Source organism: Thamnophis elegans, chromosome 14 (genome assembly GCF_009769535.1).
Source record: "Thamnophis elegans isolate rThaEle1 chromosome 14, rThaEle1.pri, whole genome shotgun sequence".
Taxonomy (NCBI): domain Eukaryota; kingdom Metazoa; phylum Chordata; class Lepidosauria; order Squamata; family Colubridae; genus Thamnophis; species Thamnophis elegans.
Genome location: NC_045554.1, coordinates 13170545 through 13188626, shown reverse-complemented (window position 1 = coordinate 13188626; position 18082 = coordinate 13170545). Strand labels below are relative to the sequence as shown.

Below are 18082 nucleotides of genomic sequence, written 5' to 3'. Positions count from 1 at the left end.
ATGATTTTCTGATCTTTGGCTTGTAAACCAAGAAGCATCCAATCATAAAATTCCCTCTAGGTTTCGTGGTTTATTGAACTTCATAAAATAATTTTACAGCACTTCTGTAAATCAAGGGACAAAAAAGATAAGAATTCTGCACTTTTGAGGCTGAGAAAGACTATTGAGGAGATCAATCATGCTTCTATTTGACATCTAAACAAATTAGAATTTCTTTTTTGGGCCAAGTGTGATTAGACACACAAGGAATTTGTCTCTGGTGCATGAGCTCTCGGTATACATACAATAATACTGAATATATAAACCAGTGGTCCCCAACCTTTTTATCGCCGCGGACCAGTCAGCCTTTGATAATTTTACCGTGGCCCGCTGAGCGCGCGCAGGGGGGGGGAGCGTTGTTCACGACGACACATTGATTGTTTATATATCACGTGCGTACCAGCGCGGAGCTCTCTTCCCTGGAGCCTTTGCGCACGGCCCAGGAGCTTTTGCGCACGGCCCAGGAGCCTTTGCGCTGCAGCGATCATGTCCCCCGGCCGCTGCAGCGATCATGTCCCCCGGCCGCTGCAGCGATCATGTCCCCCGGCCGCTGCGCGGCCCGGTGCCAGGTACTCCACGGCCCGGCACCGGTCCGCGGACCGGGGGTTGGGGACCACTGATATAAACAGTTAGTTTCATTTCAGCAAACAAGCCCAGACAGACTGCTAGTTTACTTCTCAGAGCAGCAGACTGCTTAAGTTTCTGTTTCAATTCTCTGCACAGACTCAGATCTGTTTAAGCTCCTATTGGCTGACTTTGTTGCTATGCCTATTCATTGGCTGACCTTGTTCCCATGTTTCTCCCAGTCATGAATATTTGAACAGAATATCCTGTGAGAAGCAAAACTGATCTCTTCTATAGCCTGTTGTGATATTCTTGATCAACCCCAACATGCAGATTGTTCTTCATTTATTGTCCTAAAAGAAAGGAACCTTCTCCTCCCAGTCATGATCATGTCTATCATTTTATCTTGGAAGGTCCAGAAAGATCTGAAGGCTCATGGCATCCATGTTTACCCCCAAGTAGACTTTGACGATGATCCAGATGATCGGCTTTTGAATGATAAAATACGGGTAAGTCATTGGTGGCCCATTATGGAGGATACCTGGCTGAGTTTGGGGTTCAGCCAAAGCTATATGCTACATTTCAAGAACAGCTTTTAGAGCATTTCCTTCCTTCTACCTACCTCAACATCCTTGCTTTTAAGTTTTTAAGTATGGATCTTGGCTTATGTTAACTTTTATTCCCAATGTTCTCAGTCAGTGGCCAAATCTGTTAATCTGGATGAAAGTTGCCTTTTTTGTTAGGTGTTCTGGGTTAGTTTGGGAGGCAGTGGCTCAGTGGCTAAGACGCTGAGCTTGTCGATCAGAAAGGTTGGCAGTTCATCAGTTCGAATCCCTAGCACCACATAGTGGAGTGACCTCCCGTGACTTGTCCCAGCTTTTGCCAACCTAGCAGTTCAAAAAGCACGTAAAAATGCAAGTAAAAAATAGGAACCTCCTTTGGTGGGAAGGTAACAGTGCTCCATGTGCCTCTGGCATTTAGTCCTGCCGGCCACATGACATCTTTGGACAGCGCTGGCTCTTTGGCTTTGAAATGGAGAGGAGCACTGCCCTCTAGAGTCGGGAACGACTAGCACATATATGCGAGGGGAACCTTTACCTTTACCTGGGTTAGTTTGGAATCGTCCATGTTGTTATCTGGAATTATAGTTTGGCTAGAGAACTGTGATTTGAACTGAGATGGAAACTAGGGACTGTAGGAAAATTCAACAGGCTTTAGCTTGGTTTGCAATATCATACAGGTAAGCCCTGGATTTACTACAGTTCATTTAGTGACTGTTCAAAGTTACAATGGTACTGTAAAAAGCAACTTAATAATGTTTTTCACCCTTGCAGCATCCCTAAGATCATGTGATGAAAAGTTGGTCCATTGGCAACTGGCATGTACTTATGGCTGTTTCTGTGTCTCAGGGTCATGTGATCACCTTCAGACAACCAAACTCAATGGGGAAGCCAGATTCACTTAACAGTCATATTTCTAACAGCAGCAGTGATTCACTTAACAACTGCGGCAAGAAAGCTCATGGAGCACAACTCAATAACTGTCTTGCTTAGCAACAGAAATTTTGGTTCCACCACAAATCCGCGAAGCCCTTCTGCGCGGAGACATAAGCGCGAAGACTAATTCGCGCCGTTCTAAGCGCTAAGGAAAAACGCAACCCTACCGCGATGACATAATCGCGGAGGGCTAAATCGCGCATTCCCAAGCACTCACTACCCTCTAACCCTAAACCTAACCCTAAACCTAACCCTAAACCTAACGCTAACGCTAAACCTAACCCTAAACCTAAACCTAACCCTAAACCTAACCCTAAAACAAACCCTAAAACAAACCCTAAAACAAACCCCTAAACCTAATCCTAATGCTTACCTTAAATGAAATCGGCTTTCTGCCGCGGTGCCATTTTAAAGCGCCCTTCTGTTGCCGCGCTGTTGTCGCAGCGGTAATGACGCGCAGTGATGACGTCGCGGCTTTAGCGCCGCGATTTTATCGCCGCGATTTTGACCAGCGCGGTTTTGTCGTGCCACGGAAATTTTGGGCTCAGTTGGGGTTATAAATTGAAGGCTACTTGTAATAAGCTGGTGATTCTCAACAGGATTGCAATGCGTTGAGATTCTAAAGGTGTGTTTTGGTTTAGTCAGGAGTTGTGCATGCTCTGAGTCTACCATGTTTCCCCAAAAATAAGACAGGGTCTTATTTTCTTTTGACCCTCGAAATAAGCGCTTGGCCTTATTTTCTGGAAAGCCTTATTATTTCGGAGGTGCAGGAGTGGGAGAGCGTGGTCACCTCATGGCTGCTGCTGTGTTGCAATATTTTTGGGAAGGCCTTATTTGGGGGGGAGGGCTTATTTTAGTGCACGCGCTCATAAGCCCGATTGGGTTTATTATCCAGGGAGGTCTTCTTTTTGGGGAAACAGGGTATCAACGTGATGCATATTTAAATTCTTTTTAAATCCTTGATGACTTTTTTCCTTCCCCATGGAGGCAGAACTGAATTCTGTTTCTGTTCTGTTTCTCTTAATCTAGGAGAAAATCCCCTTTGCAGTTGTTGGTGCAGACAAGGAACACCAGGTGAATGGGAAGAAAATCCTGGGCCGCAAGACCAAGTGGGGGATCATTGAAGGTAAGGCTGGAGGAACAGCTGGCCTGTGGAGGGCCATCTGAGAAGAGTGTCAGCTTTGGGTTAATGTCAGGGTTCCAAATAGCATCCAAAATTAAATCAGAGTCCGAGGCAAAGTATTGCTCAAAGTTCCAATTTATTAGGAGAGCCATGTTGGCACATCTGGGAAAATCCAAATCTGAAAGCTTCCCGGTTTTCCCCACCCAGTTGAAAGTTCAAGATCTTGCCCCCACTGCCATGCTGGCAGCTTCCACCCATCCAATTCCGGTCATGTGCAGAGGTGCAGAGACAAAGGATGACCTTGGCCTTTTAGAAAGAATTTTGTTATGGCTACATATCATCTAACACTGTACAATCCCCCCTCCCATTTTCCCACAATAGAAAATACATAGCGAAATAATATAGTGTGGCAGGCCAAAGACCCAAAAGAAAAGATGGCTGCAGGCTTGACAAAGAATCCAAATAAGAAAGTTCTAGAGTCAGTCTGTTCACTTTCTTCTGCAAACCCAAGTGTAGCAGAATTAAGAGAGGGATCAGCCTAGAATCCCCTACATAGCCACAAGCAAAAGATTAATGTCAGGCATGAAACATCAGATCCACCCATTAAGGTCCAATTAAATTGCTAACCATGCCTATGCGCAGGAATCACCCCCTGCTTGGTGTTAGATGATGATCAATGGAATTTAAGGAGAGTTGGACTTAGTTTGCTTGTGGCTACATAAGGATCCTAGGCTGATCCCTCTTTTAACTCCACCTCGAGGTTCTGCCTCCCATTTTCTTCTGCTTCTCCTTTGCTTTAGGCAAGAAAAACAAAATGCACAGATACAGTATAGGTGGTACTTTGCTCAATAGTAGTAACTGTGAGAGGGATCTTGGAGTCCCAGTGGACAACCATTAAAATAGGAGCCAGCCGTGTGCAGCAGCTGCCAAAAAAGCCAACACAGTTCTAGGCTGCATCAACAGAGGGATAGAATCAAGATCATGTGAAGGGTTGATACCACTTTATAATGCCTTGGTAAGGCCACACTTGGAATATTGCATCCAGTTTTTGTCTCCATGATGGGTATGTCTAGTTTAATGAAAAGAAGAACTAGGGGAGATATGATAGCAGTGTTCCAATATCTCAGGGGCTGCCACAAAGAAGACGGAGTCAAACTATTTTCCAAAGCACCTGAGGGCAGGACAAGAAGCAATGGGTGGAGACTAATCAAGGAGAGAAGCAACCTGGAATTAAGGAGAAATTTCCTAAACTGCATCAACAGAGGGATAGAATGAAGACCACGTGAATTGTTAATACCACTTTATAAGGCCCTGGTAAGGCCACACTTGGAATACTGCATTCAGTTTTGGTCGCCACAATGTAGAAAAGATATGGAGACTCTAGAAAGAGTGCAGAGAAGAGCAACAAAGAGGATTAGGGGATTGGAGGCTAAAACATATGAAGAACGGTTGCAGGACCTGGGTATGTCTAGTTTGATGAAAGGAAGGACTAGGGGAGACATGATAGCAGTGTTCCAATATCTCAGGGGCTGCCACAAAGAAGAGGGTGTCAAACTATTCTCTAAGGTACCTGAGGGCAGAACAAGAAGCAATGGATGGAAACTAATCAAGGAGAGAAGCAACTTAGAACTGAGGAGAAATTTCCTGACAGTTAGAACAATTAATCAGTGGAACAACTTGCCTCCAGAAGTTATAAATGCTCCAACACTGGAAGTTTTTAAGAAGAGGTTGGATAACCATTTGTCTGAAGTGGTGTAGGGTTTCCTTACCTAAGCAGGGGGTTGGACTAGAAGACCTCCAAGGTCCCTTCCAACTCTGTTATTCTATTCTATTCCTGCTTTGTGCCCTACACTGATAGTGGCTTAGTTACACCCTTGGCTAGGAGAGAGAGGCTTCTCCCACCAGGACATGATCCAAAGCCATGCAATTACCAAAATGTCTAAGCTTTTCCTGAAATTTGAAATGGAAGAATGACCTAAGAAATGGATGATGAAATGAGCTAAAAACTTTATAACATACAGATGGATCAATGGGAAAACACGTGGTGAAAAAGACTAAGATCGACACTGTTAAAATTCTACACAGAACAATGTACCCTTGGTATGTGACACCAGACAAAACTTTCTAGAATGTCTGAAGGTACAGGCAGTCCTCAACTTACAGCCATTCATTTAGTGACCATTGCAACAGCACTGGAAAAAGTGACTCGTGATTTTCACACAGCCACTAAAATCTTCAGTGATTCACTTAATCACAGTGGCAAGAAAAGTTAAAAAACTCACTTAACAACTCACAGAGCGGGGGGGGGGATTGCTTTTATTGATTGGCATTGGGCAGCTCCCTGTAGGCTTTTTCAACAAGCATCAGAACTGCAGTCTGACCATTGATTAAAACCACAGTAGCTTTACATTTTTCCCACTTATTGACAAGGCAATATTTAGATATCCAGTGCCCTCTAGCGTTCAGCAGAGACTTCTTCCCATCAAGACACGAGACGTTCAAATCGTTGCCTGTGAATTCCAAAATTTGACCCGATGGCTCAAGCCGAACATTTCGGCAGAAGAAATAGCTAGAGAAACGAGGACTTGTGCAGTTGAGTGAATTTAGGGAAGGTGTGATTTGAACGGGAAGAAATATCAGATGGATGAATTCTCCGCTCTTCAACTTCTTCGACACCTGGAATACTGCAGCTGATTTGGGTCACCATACTACAAAAAAGAGGTTGAGACTTGTAATCAGCCATGTCTCTGCAAAGGATTAATGTGCACACTCTGTTTTTTTCATCTCAAGGATCTATGGAGATTCTCCTTCATCCAGGTCACAATTGTCCCAAAGGTGCTTATACAATCAATCCTTAGTTGTATAAACAGAGGCATGGAATCAAGATCATGTGATGTAGTAAGACCACTTTCTAAAACCCTAGTGAGACCACACCTGGAATACTGCAATCAACTTTGGTCACCATATTACAAAAGATGTTGAGACTTTGGAAAAAGCTCAGAGAAGAGCAACTAAGAGGATCAAAGGCCTGGAGACTAAAACATATGAAGAACAGCTGCAGGATTTGGATTTGGCTAGTCTAAAGCGGGGGGGGAGAATTAGGGGTGACATAATAGTGTTCCAGTATTTGAGGGGCTCTCACAAAGAAGAGGGGGCCAAATTATTCTCAAAAGCACCTGAAGGCAGGACAAGAAACAATGGTTGGAAACTAACCAAAGAGAGAAGCAACCTGGAATTAAGGAGAAAGTTCCTAACAGTGAGGACAATTAACCAGTGGAATAGCTTTCCTCCAGAAATTGTGGTGCTCCATCACTGGAGATGTTTAAGAAAAGACTGGACAGTCACTTGTCTGAAATGGTATAGGATCCCCTGCTTGAGCAGGGGGCTGGACTAGAACTACTAAACATACTGTAGTCCATTCCTGCAACCGTTCTTCATCATCCTTCTGCTTGGATGACCAAGTTATGCACTTCCTGAAGTCCCTGGAGATAATATTTTTTTGAATGGCAAACTAGAAATGATGTCTCTGTGTTTGGAGAGGGTGGAGGGCGCAAAATAACAGAAACAGCAGGGAAATGTTTGCATTAAAAAAACCCATTGATGGTTTTAGGAACTTGCTGAGATGGTTAAATGGACTCCCTTGATTACAGGAGAGAGAGAATATCTATGTTTATTGCCAATTAGAAATGCCTTGTAGACATTTTGAGTGTAACAGGAACAAAATGAATTCATGATTTATGATTCTTTTGATTAGGAAAAAAAATGAATGACAGGAAGGAAAAAAGAGCCTGTCTTTATAAGCGTAGAGTAGAAGCTCATTTTGGCTTTGTCTTTATAATTGCTGCAAAGAAAATTGGAAGCGCCTTCTTTCTGTTGCTTCTATTTTTGAAAATCTCTTGTCCCTGGAGGTTTTCACAAATAGACTAGACAATCATTTGACCAGGATGGCATAAGATCTGAGGCCTTGGGCAGAGGGTTGGACTAGAAGACCTCTAAGTTCCTTTTTAGTCCTATAATTCTATGTTCTATTTCTTATCCTTTTTTTCCCATTCACTTTTGTCTTCTTTCTTTTCTTTCTTTCCTTTTCTTTGTAGTAGATTTTGTTAGCTTTTATGTCCTTTAAAAATTTGTTATTAAAGGTAGTCCTCTGCTTACAACTGTGCTTAGTGACCGAAGTTACAACAGTACTGGAAAAGTGAGTTATGACACTTTCACACTTAACAACCGTTGCAGCATCCTCATGGTCACATGATCAAAATTGGCCACTTGGCAAGCGACTCACGTTTCTGACGGTGACAGTGTCCTGGGGGTCTCGTGATCCCCTTTTGCGACCTTCTGACCAGCAAAGTCAATGGGGGAAGCCAGATTCACTTAACCACTGTGTTACTAATTTCACAGCTGCAGTGATTCACTTAACAACTGTGGCAAGGAAGGTCATAAAGTGGGGCAAAATTTGCTTAACAGATGTCTGGCCTAGCAACAGAAATTTTGGGTTTAATTGGGGTTGGGAATTGAGAACTACCTGCATTCTCTGTTCTATTTCTTTTCCTTTCTTTTATCACTTTTGGTTTTTTTCTTTCTTTCCTTTTCTTTACATTAGATCTTTTTAGTGTATGTCCCCTTTACACATTTGCTGTTATTCTGATTTAATAATTTGTGATTTAGATAAGGGGTCCCAACCCCTGGTCCGTGGATTGGTGCCAGAAACCGGGCTGTGCAAGCAAGCGAAGCCCCATCCATAAGATGCAGGCTGTCAGGGTTCCAAACAGCTTCCAAAATTTAATCAGAGTCCAAGGCAAAGTATTGCTCAAAGTTCCAATTTATTAAGAGAGCCATGTTGGCACATCTGGGAAAACCCGAATCTGAAAGCTTCCCTGTTTTTCCCACCCAGTTGAAAGTTTAAGATCTTGCCTCCACACCCATAAGTCCATCACATGGTCCAATCTCCCACTGCCATGCTGGCAGTTTCCACCCATCCAATTCCGGTCAGGTGCAGAGATCCAGAGACAAAGGATGACCTTGGCCTTTTAGAAAGAATGTTGTTATGGCTACATAATATCTAACTCCGTACAATCCCCCCTCCCATTTTCCCACAATAGAAAAAGGCATAGCAGAATAAAAGAAAGTGTGGCAGGCCAAAGATCCAAAAGAAAAGATGGCTGCAGGCCTAACACAAGCAGCATGTGAAATCATGCCTCCTCTGGTACACAGAAAGACCTCTCTCCATGGGACTAGTCCCTGGTGCCCAAAAGGTTGGGACCCCTGATTTAGATGCCTGAAATGCTGCTTTTGTCTCAGCTGAGCACTATGGCCATTCGTGCACTTCAATGCAATTGTCCCTCTTCAGTGCAGAGAGCCTGGCCCGCTCCCAGAAATCCCCTGGTCATTGCTTTCCCGTTGAATTTCCCCCCTTCTTTTATCCCCATATCTTCGAAATGCATTTCTGTGTTTCTCTCTTTCAGTGGAAAACTCAGCCCACTGTGAGTTTCCTTTGCTGCGGGATCTCTTAATCCGGTAAGTTGTTGGTTCGGGAATCTTAATCATTTTTGAGTTGTAGGGAGGTTGATGTGTTTGGAAACCTGATCAGCCAATCAGAAAGGAAATAGGAGAGCCACAAGCCTTGCGTTTTGATGATCATTCTGGCTACATTCTTTGGCATGCATTCTGTATTTGCAGCAGGAATTCTGGACTAATATTGTGGAGGATACCTGGAGTATTTTTTTTTACTGAATCTATATTTACTCGAGTAACTGAGTAGCAGGAGGTCAGCTAATAAGAGCCCGTTTAGTCTAGGGATTAAGGCAGGCGTGGGGAACTACAGCCCCTTTATGATTTATGGACTTCAATTCCCAGAATTCCCAAGCTGGCTCAGGAATTCTGGGAGTTGAAGTTCACAAGTCATAATGGGACCATAGTTCCCCATCTCTGGATTAAGGCACCAGGCTAGAAATTGGGAGGCAATGAGTTCAAGTTCTGACTCGAAAACTGGTTGGGTGACCTTGGGCTAATCACCAGGAGACCGGGAGTTCTAGTCTCGCCTTAGATATAAAAGCCAGTTGGGTGACTTTGGGTCAGGAGACACCAGGAGACTGTGAGTTTTAGTTTCCACCTTAGACATGAAAACCAGCTGGGTGACTTTGAAGCAATCACCAGGAGAGAGTGAGTTCTAGTCCCACCTGAGGCATGAAAACCAGCTGTGTGGCTGTGGGCTCTTTTTCGACTCAGTCCACTTCATGGTTGTGAAGGAAAATACGAGGAGGGGTACTAGTATGCTCACCACCTTGAGTTGTTTAATAAGGTTTAATAAAATAATAAAAACTGGATGTAAATAAATAATAAATAAATAAACAGGGGGACCCAGCAATTCCAGCTGCTGCTATAACAAAGATTAGCCCTAGCTTGCAACTGGAATTACTCCTTCTTGGTGAGAAGTATACAATTCTTCCAAGGCCATAACTCTACCAGAAAGAGAATATTTAAGTTTAAGCACATTTAAAAAGACCAGATCTTTCCATCTGTAGTTTGCCAAGAGGGTCATTCTATTTTTTTAGTACTCCTGAGTGTCCTACAATTAAAGTTTCATTTCCAGACTATTTCTGGGACAGGGTTTTCAATATTGGCTGCCAGAAGAGTACCAGTTATCTTCTCTATTGGGAATTGCCAGATGTGGGTAGCCAGATGTTATTCTATGGGTTTCAAACCCTCTAACAGAATTGACTTTTGTTGGATCTTCACACTATATATATATATATATATATATATATATATATATATATATATATATATATATATATATATATATATATATATATATATATATATGTAGGTCTCTAGTTGTTGGGGTTTTCTCCCGCGTAGAATTGGAGATGTCTTGGTGACGTTTCGACGAAGTCTCATTCGTCATCTTCAGGCGGCTTCAGACTACTTCAGGTTTGGTGTTTCCAGGAGTAGTAGACTACTCCTGGAAACACCAAGCCCGAAGTAGCCTGAAGCCGCCTGAAGATGACGAATGAGACTTCGTCGAAACGTCGCCAAGACATCTCCAATTCTACGCGGGAGAAAACCCCAACAACTAGAGACCTACATACTAACACCCGCGAAAACCTCAGAATATATATATATGTATGTATGTATGTATGTATGTATGTATGTATGTATGTATAGTTGCATTTGTGCTGATAAATAAATAAAGGGAGACTAGTATAGATCTATTTCAAGCTATTTAGCTCTCATCAGCTAGCCATACCCTTACTGGGATTTGAACCTGGGCTATATTACATACTATGCAGACATCTTAGCCATTAGGCCACAGGCTCTTATCCGTTATCAGCGAAGCCAGGGTGAAAGGTATCTATTAGATTTTTACAACCCCCGATATGCCCAATTATGGGAGGAAGATCACTACTTCCATTCTCTGTCCTTCGGCTCGTCACAAGAGACCATCCAGGCAGAAACCCAATATTTTTACTGTTGCCTTTTTGTTACATTTTGTTTTATTGTGCTGATAAATAAATAAAGGGAGACTAGTATAGATCTATTTCAAGCTATTTAGCTCTCATCAGCTAGCCATACCCTTACTGGGATTCGAACCTGTGCTGTATTGCATCTTAGGCAGAGGTCTTAACCATTAAGCCACAGATCCTCCTCCTTATCAGCTTAATCCAGGGAGGTAGGTATATATTTAGTGTCACAAGCCCTGGTATGCCCCAATTCACTTCTTTCTTTCTTTTCTTTTCTTTCTTTCCTTTTCTTTATAGTAGATCTTGTTAGTTTATTTCCTCTTTTTAAAAAAAAGATGTTACTTTAATTTAATAATTTGTGATTTAGGTGATGGTTGACCTTGCTTTTCCAAAAATCAACTAGACTTTCTTGAGTTTGTTTTCCCTTGAAAGTGTTTTGCTTCTGATCTAAGAAGCTTTTTCAGTCCTAACCGAATGATGAGGAAGGGAAGGATTTTGCTGATGCCCCTTTTTCCTTCTCTGTAGGTCTCACCTCCAGGATCTCAAGGACATCACCCACAGTGTACATTATGAACAATACCGCATCCAGCGCCTCAACGAAAGCAACCGGCTGGCCAAAGGTGGCGAGTGGCTGTCACTGAGCTCTCTCACCTATGAGCCACAGGGACAACATGGCCTCCCTTGCACCGCCTCAGCCCCACCACCCCTCCAGTAGCCGGTGCAGATTGGTTTCCCCTTCCTTCCTTCTTTTTTTTTGTGGAGGGGGAAAAAAAATCAGCTGGAGCAATGATCCCAGAAGACATCAAAGTCCCTCTGTAGCCCTCATGTTTTTTTCTCAGCATCTATGCCCCACTACTGGACACTTTTCTTTCCATCTGTCTTTCATCCAGTTTCACAATTTGGAGAGAAGAGCAATGCTGGAACGGCTGGCCATTTAGCCCACCTGTTCACATTCTTTGCCATCGGCACCATCTTTTTGGTGACCTCTGCTTCTCTGCTAAACTCTATGCTGCATTCCAGAAAAACCTCCATGCTGCCCTTGGAAGCAGGTTCAGATGTTTGGATGTGGGCCCACTGTCCCTAGCAGACCTCCTTCCTTCCTTATCCCAGATCCTAATTCTTTCCTTAGTTTCATCCTAAAGCTAGCAGCTCGGTGGCACTTCCCTGTCACACTTATGGGGTGGGGGGTGGCGGGCGAGAGACCCCGAAGGTTTTACGTCAGGTCAAACATGGAGCTCACAAATTCTGTTAGCCCAAGTGGTGACTCTTTCTACGTGGTAGATTGTCCCAAACTGGGAGGTTGGTAGCTGTAAGAAGGTAGGAGAGGAAATACGATATTCAGGTGAAGGGCCAACATTCCTATGTGACTTGGGCTGACTGACAGCACCTAAATTACTCATCTGGAAATTGATTAGACAACAGGAGGAACATTGCGTATTACAAGCAATCTTCTCCCAAGAGACCTGTGTCACCTTGTACAATGTTTTGAGTTTTTGACTGTGGAATGCTCTTTCTGGATATATCTCATCCTGAGATCCATGGGTCTGGAACAATGCAGAAGATTAGTTCCAGCCTCGTCCAATGTCAGTGCAGAAGAAGAGACCTGGGAAAGCTTTTCCATTTTCCAGACTTTGCTCAACTGCCCAAGTTTTTGGTTCCCTCCATGACATTGACACTCCTGAGCGAAGGGCTCATCTTGGTCAACTTGTGAGTCTTTCCAGTTATTACATTAAATCCCAATTTAGAAGGTTTGGAGTTTTTCTTTTTTTTGTCGGGGGCGATTTAACTTCAATGTAGAACGGATCTCCAGAGATCGGTAGACTGCCCCCCCTCCATCAGCTATTAGAGATCAAGTAGATCAGATCCACCCTAGCTCTCTGCTGATCAGGTAGACTCACTATGGACTGCTGCAGAACAATCAACCATGGTGAAGCTGAAAGGAAGTCATAAGTTCCCTGTTGCTTTTTTTGCCTACCTCTTTTTCTGTTTAGTTAAAGAAAGGTACCTTGCTCAGTAGTAGTAACTGTGAGAGGGATCTTGGAGTCCTAGTGGACAACCATTTAAATAGGAGCCAGCTGTGTGCAGCAGCTGCCAAAAAAGCCAACACAGTTCTAGACTACATAAACAGAGGGGTAGAATCAAGATTCTGTGAAGTATTAATACCACTTTATAATGCCTTGGTAAGGCCACACTTGGAATCCTGCATCTGGTTTTGGTTGCCACGATGTCAAAAAGATGTGGATACTCTGGAAAAAGTGCAGAGAAGAGCAACAAAGATGATTAGGGGACTGGAGGTTAAAACACATGAAGAACGGTTGCAGGATCTGGATATGTCTAGTTTAATGGGAAAAAGGACTAGGGGAGACATTATAGCAGTGTTCCAATATCTCAGGGGTTGCCACAAAGAGGGAGTCAAACTATTCTCCAAATCACCTGAGTGTAGAACAAGAAGTAATGGGTGGAAACTAATCAAGGAGAGGAGCAACTTAGAACTGAGGAGAAATTTCCTGACAGTGAGAACAATTAATCAGTGGAACAGAAGTTGCCTCCAGAAGTTGTGAATGCCCCAACACTGGAAGTCTTTAAGAAGATGTTGGATAGCCATTTGTCTGAAACGGTATAGGGTTTCCTGCCTAAGCAAGAGGTTGGACTAGAAAACCTCCAAGGTCCCTTCCAACTCTGTTATTCTAATTCTTAATATCTCTGAAAGGATAGTGTAACAGGGTATGAGTTATCTAGTGTTCTATAAATCTGTCAGGACTATGATTCTTATAATCTAAATTAGCAAGGCCAAAGGATAGCCGACAATAAACAGCACAAATCAAGCACAGCTACCATAAACAGAACAAATCAAGAAAAGTCATTAATGTAGAGAAAAGGGGAACGAGGGTATAAATCTTTGAGGGTCAACTATAAGCTTTCTGTTCTCATCTGGGACATGGGGACACTCAAGGCCCAGGTAGGCCATGTTACGGGAGACTGACACTTGCCTTAGGCCACAGGTGTCAACCTCAAGGAATAACGCCATCACGTGACTTTTCCCCCTTCGAAGAGCTGGGGTGGGTGTGGCCTGCAAATGATGCATCTGGCCCAAGGGCCACCAGTTTGGCACCCCTGTCTTAGGCGAAGGCAAAGAAATGCCGTAGCTGACACTACAGTAGAACTAGTAACAGTTCCTCTGCTGTCCCAAAGGTGCTATTTCAGGAGGCAACTGAACTTCCCTGTTTTTTCTTTGAAGACGTTTCGCTTCTTATCCAAGAAGCTGCTTCAGCTCTGACAGGATAGAGGGGAATGGAAGGATTTATATTCCTTGCAGGCAGCTGGTCATTTGCATCCTTTTAGGGGGTCGTTGAGGCCGCTTAGAGGTTTATCTGTGTCCTGAGGGTCACCTGAGTGGTGCTCCTGCTTCCTGTAGTCTGCAATTTTTCCTCTGGAAATCCATTGCTATTCCCACACTATTTTCATCAAAGTTCATCCCAAATTGTATAGCTCAAAGTCTGTAGAAATTCTCAGTCATCCAGGTCATGGTTGAAAACTGAAAAAGCACCTTTGGGACAACCCTCACCTGGATGACTGAGAATCTCTACAGACGTTTAGCTACAGTACTTTACAGAGTATAAGACGCACCCCCCCAAAAGTGGGTGGAAATTTTGGTGTGTTATAGACCTTATACGGGCCTATTTTGGGGCTCCTGAACCCTCCACATCGCATTTTCACCCTCCCTGATGCCCAGAAGCACCCTGCAAGCCAAAAACTGGTGCATTTTTGGCAAAAATGGGTCCATTTTTGGTGAAAACAGAACATGCAGAGCACTGCAGAGTGCTTCTGGGGCCAGGGAGGGTGAAAACGTGACACACCGAGGGAAAAACTATTTCCCCTTGTTTTCCTCCTGTAAATTTAGGTGTGTCTTATAGTCCAGTATGTCTTATAGTCAGAGAAATACGGATATAATTTGGGATGAACACCCTTGGAATGGTGTGGGAGTAGGAATGCATTTCCAGAGGAAAAAAGGAATGCAGACTGCAGGAATCAGAAGCATTAACTCAGGGGACCCTGAGGACACAGATAAACCTCCAAGTGCTTCGATGACCCTCTAAAAGGATGCAAATGACCAGCTGTCTGCAAGGAGTATAAATCCTTCCATTCCCCACCATCCAGTCAGAGATGAAGAAGCTTCTTAGATGAGAAGTGAAAGGTCTTCAAAGAAAAAACAAGAAAGCCCAGTTGCCTCCTGAAAAAAGCACCTTGACCTGGATGACAGAGAATCTCAATACAGTTCCCCTGCTGTTTCACACAAGAGGCAAGGCTTTGTTACTTCTCTGCCATGCATTTAGGACAAAGTTCATAAGTTGAGCTTTTTTCAAGAGATATGGACGTTCCCATTGCCAGGGTCAGAAGAAATTAGAAGTGGGTGTGATGGTAGGGAGAAAGAGGCCAACGCATTCTTTGCCAAATATTATGGGATATCCGGCAAACAAGAAGTGCAAGTTCTCATAAACAACAACTCAGCTCAGTTCTTCTGTGCCTATCAAGATCTTTGGATTAAATCTGAATTGGGAATCAAAAAGATTCTAAAGCATGTAAATCACTTTTGACCCTATGATCAGAACTCGCGAGTAGGTGGGTGTACTTTGGACTGATTGCAAAACAACGTGACTTTTCTACCTTCACTAGAAAGCATTTTTTTTTTGAAAAAGGGAGACGCACAATCCAGAAAGGGAGGCAGCTTTTGAGGAGGGCCCAAAACCTTTTCCACTTTCATCTCTTATCACCTGGATCATACAGGTAGCATTTTAAACACCACCACCACCCAGCTTCAGATGAAGGCCTGAAACATTTGCTTCGCTGCACCAACGGCAGGTGCAGCCGGTTGCCAGGTGGCGTTACCTTATCAACTTCAGTCTCGTTAATCATCTACCTGCCTCTCATTTCCGCACAAGCCCTTTCCTGCTTTGAATCAGAAACCGCTTGCAGTGAAAGGCTACAATCCAGAGGACACCAGTTTGGCACCCAGGGCGGGTTGCTTTGCCTCTTCCCTTAGGCGAACACTCCTTAAATCAATGTCATCAACTTTGCATTCTTCCGTGAGAAAACTCCAGTGTCGAAAGCTTGACGGGGAAGGACTGTTAGCAGATCAGCAGCTCTCCTGCTGCTGCTTCATTTCCCTGGCCTGTCCCAGATTTAGCCAAAGTTGAGCGCTTCGAGGAAACTCCCTAAAGCAATGGAAGAGCTCCACCCTCCACTGAGACCTTCAACCATCCCTCCGGCTGGGCGTGCCTCTGCTTTGGGACGGTGCCTAGATTAACGCCGTACCGCACCCTCGTAGGTTTTCTGATCAGCTCCTTGAGACGCTTTGCTGGGCTCCTTAAGTTTTTCCTGTGGGCTCTTTGCCCTGCTGGCATCGAAGGGGTCACCATGCCAGCTCTTCAATTCAATAGCCGCTCCCTGATTTCTCCGCTGGGGATCATTCGGTTGTTGGAGATATTCTTCTCCTGCACCGCTTTCAGCTTAGCAGCTGTCTATTTCCTCAATTTAAACTATGGGGCTTGGTCAATGTTTACTTGGTGCTTCTGCTTCATCATTTCTATCTTTGTGGTCATTGTGGAGCTGATCAGCCTGGATGCCGCCCTGCCTCTTTCCTGGCAGGACTTCACCTCTGCCTTCTCCATGCTGGCCACTCTGATGATCTTCACAACTTCCATCATCTACCCAGCAACCTTCATACCTCTCTGCAGCGGCACCAGCTGTGGTTATCGGATTGGGGCTACCATCATGTCTTGCCTCTGCTTCATTGCCTATGCAGTAGAAGTAGGACTCACCCGGGCCAAAGCAGGGGAGCTCAGCAACTTCCTGATTACCATCCCTGGCCTTCTGAAAATATTTGAAGCCTACATAGCTTGTCTTATCTTCTCCTTGCTGGACAACCTTTCCTTTTACAGGTATGCTCCTGGTTTGGAATGGTGTGTGTTTGTCTACTCCATCTGCTTCATTCTAACCATGGTGATCATCATTCTCACCATTGGACGGTGCCTTGGTTCCTTGCCCATCCCTGTGGAGAAGGTTCTCATTGCCTACAACATCTTGGCTGTTCTCATGTATCTTACAGTGGTAGTTGTATGGCCTTACTACAGCTTTTGGGATCGTCCAAGATCTTCATGTAATAAGATGGGCTCCTGTGCTGCCTGGGACAATCACCTGGGAATTACTTTTCTCTCCTTCTTCAATCTCATTGCCTACATCGTGGATTTTGCCTATTCTTACAAAATGGTTTTTGTGGCCACACCGGCATAGATGACTCGTGTACTCATTTCTTCCACATACATGTACGTGTGGAAACCCCATTGGCTTGTGCTGCTGGACCTGCTGAGATCTAGGAAGCATGGCTCCAGGAGTAGCAGAGGTGTTAGATATCTGAGGTGATGGCGGTGATGGTACTTCTAACCTTATAATTACGCGATTTAGATTTTGGGCTGTTCTATTTTATACTTGCGGTTATGTTGGATGGACTGATCTCATTTCCTTAAAAAAGTTGACCCCTATCTTTACTCAATAAGAAGACCTCTGTGAATTACACCCTGGTTAGATGTGAGTCCTTCAGGTGTGACTAGAAGTTCAATTCAGGGCCTTAAAATGATTTTGGAGAAACCAGCGTGCTATAATCTTTCCAGCCTCTGTTTTAAACTCTAGCTGTGAGAAGTGAGAAGATTATGAGCAAAGAGGGAAAATCAGGAGTGGGGAGGAAGCTGAAGACAACTTTAATCATCGCACTGAGCTGAGGGCACAAATTTTTCTTCATATGTGTTCTACAGGAATGTTTTCTTTGTCTTTCAACAGAATATCTTATTCAATTTAGATGAAATATGAGATATTATCACTGCAGAATATGGAGTTGGGGGGGTTCTATTGCTGTGCTAAGCAGTCAGCTAAAACATGGCTTGTTGGATTATGGATTGTTGAATAAACCACAATTGGCAATAAAAAGGGAAAAGCTCCATCAAGTTGGATACATTCTTGGTAACTGCGTGAGTTCATTTCTGACGATCTCCCACCTAAGTATTAGCCACATGATCTGATCCTGTATGAAGATCTGTCCTATGGACTATTCCTGATAGGCAGACACAAAAATGAAGGTAGGATCTCTTCTGAGTCAAATTCAACTGTTGGTGACTTTATGAACATGGTCATGTTTTTGCGGGCAACAATATGGAGGTGGATTGCCCTTGTCTTCTTACAGCACGGGTGTCAAACTCGCCATGTCACGTTGATGTCAGGGGATTTATCGCGATGTTTTTTGCCTTCGTGTAGCTGGGGTGGGCGTGGCCTGCATGTGACACATCTGGCCCACAAGCCGACAGTTTGACACCCCTGTTTTACATGATGGATATGGGGCTTGTTTTTCT

General features: G+C 43.9%; 2 protein-coding genes across 3 annotated transcripts in view; both read left to right on the top strand.

Moving 5' to 3' along the window:
• The window catches only part of SEPTIN12 (septin 12), an 89361-nt gene extending 76930 nt beyond the window's left edge, over positions 1-12431 (top strand). For both annotated transcript variants that reach the window (XM_032230137.1, XM_032230138.1), the window contains 4 exons: positions 1017-1112; positions 3129-3225; positions 8685-8736; positions 11208-12431. In XM_032230137.1, the coding sequence (XP_032086028.1) occupies positions 1017-1112; positions 3129-3225; positions 8685-8736; positions 11208-11397 (435 nt within the window). In that variant the 3' untranslated portion in view covers positions 11398-12431. The remainder of the gene's footprint in view (positions 1-1016; positions 1113-3128; positions 3226-8684; positions 8737-11207) is intronic.
• A 3468-nt stretch (positions 12432-15899) lies between these two features.
• On the top strand, positions 15900-17688 carry LOC116517311 (myeloid-associated differentiation marker-like). Its single transcript, XM_032230187.1, has one exon. It carries the CDS (start codon positions 16098-16100, stop codon positions 16971-16973), a length of 876 nt encoding a protein of 291 aa, XP_032086078.1. The 5' UTR covers positions 15900-16097; the 3' UTR covers positions 16974-17688.
• The last annotated feature ends 394 nt before the right edge of the window (positions 17689-18082 follow it).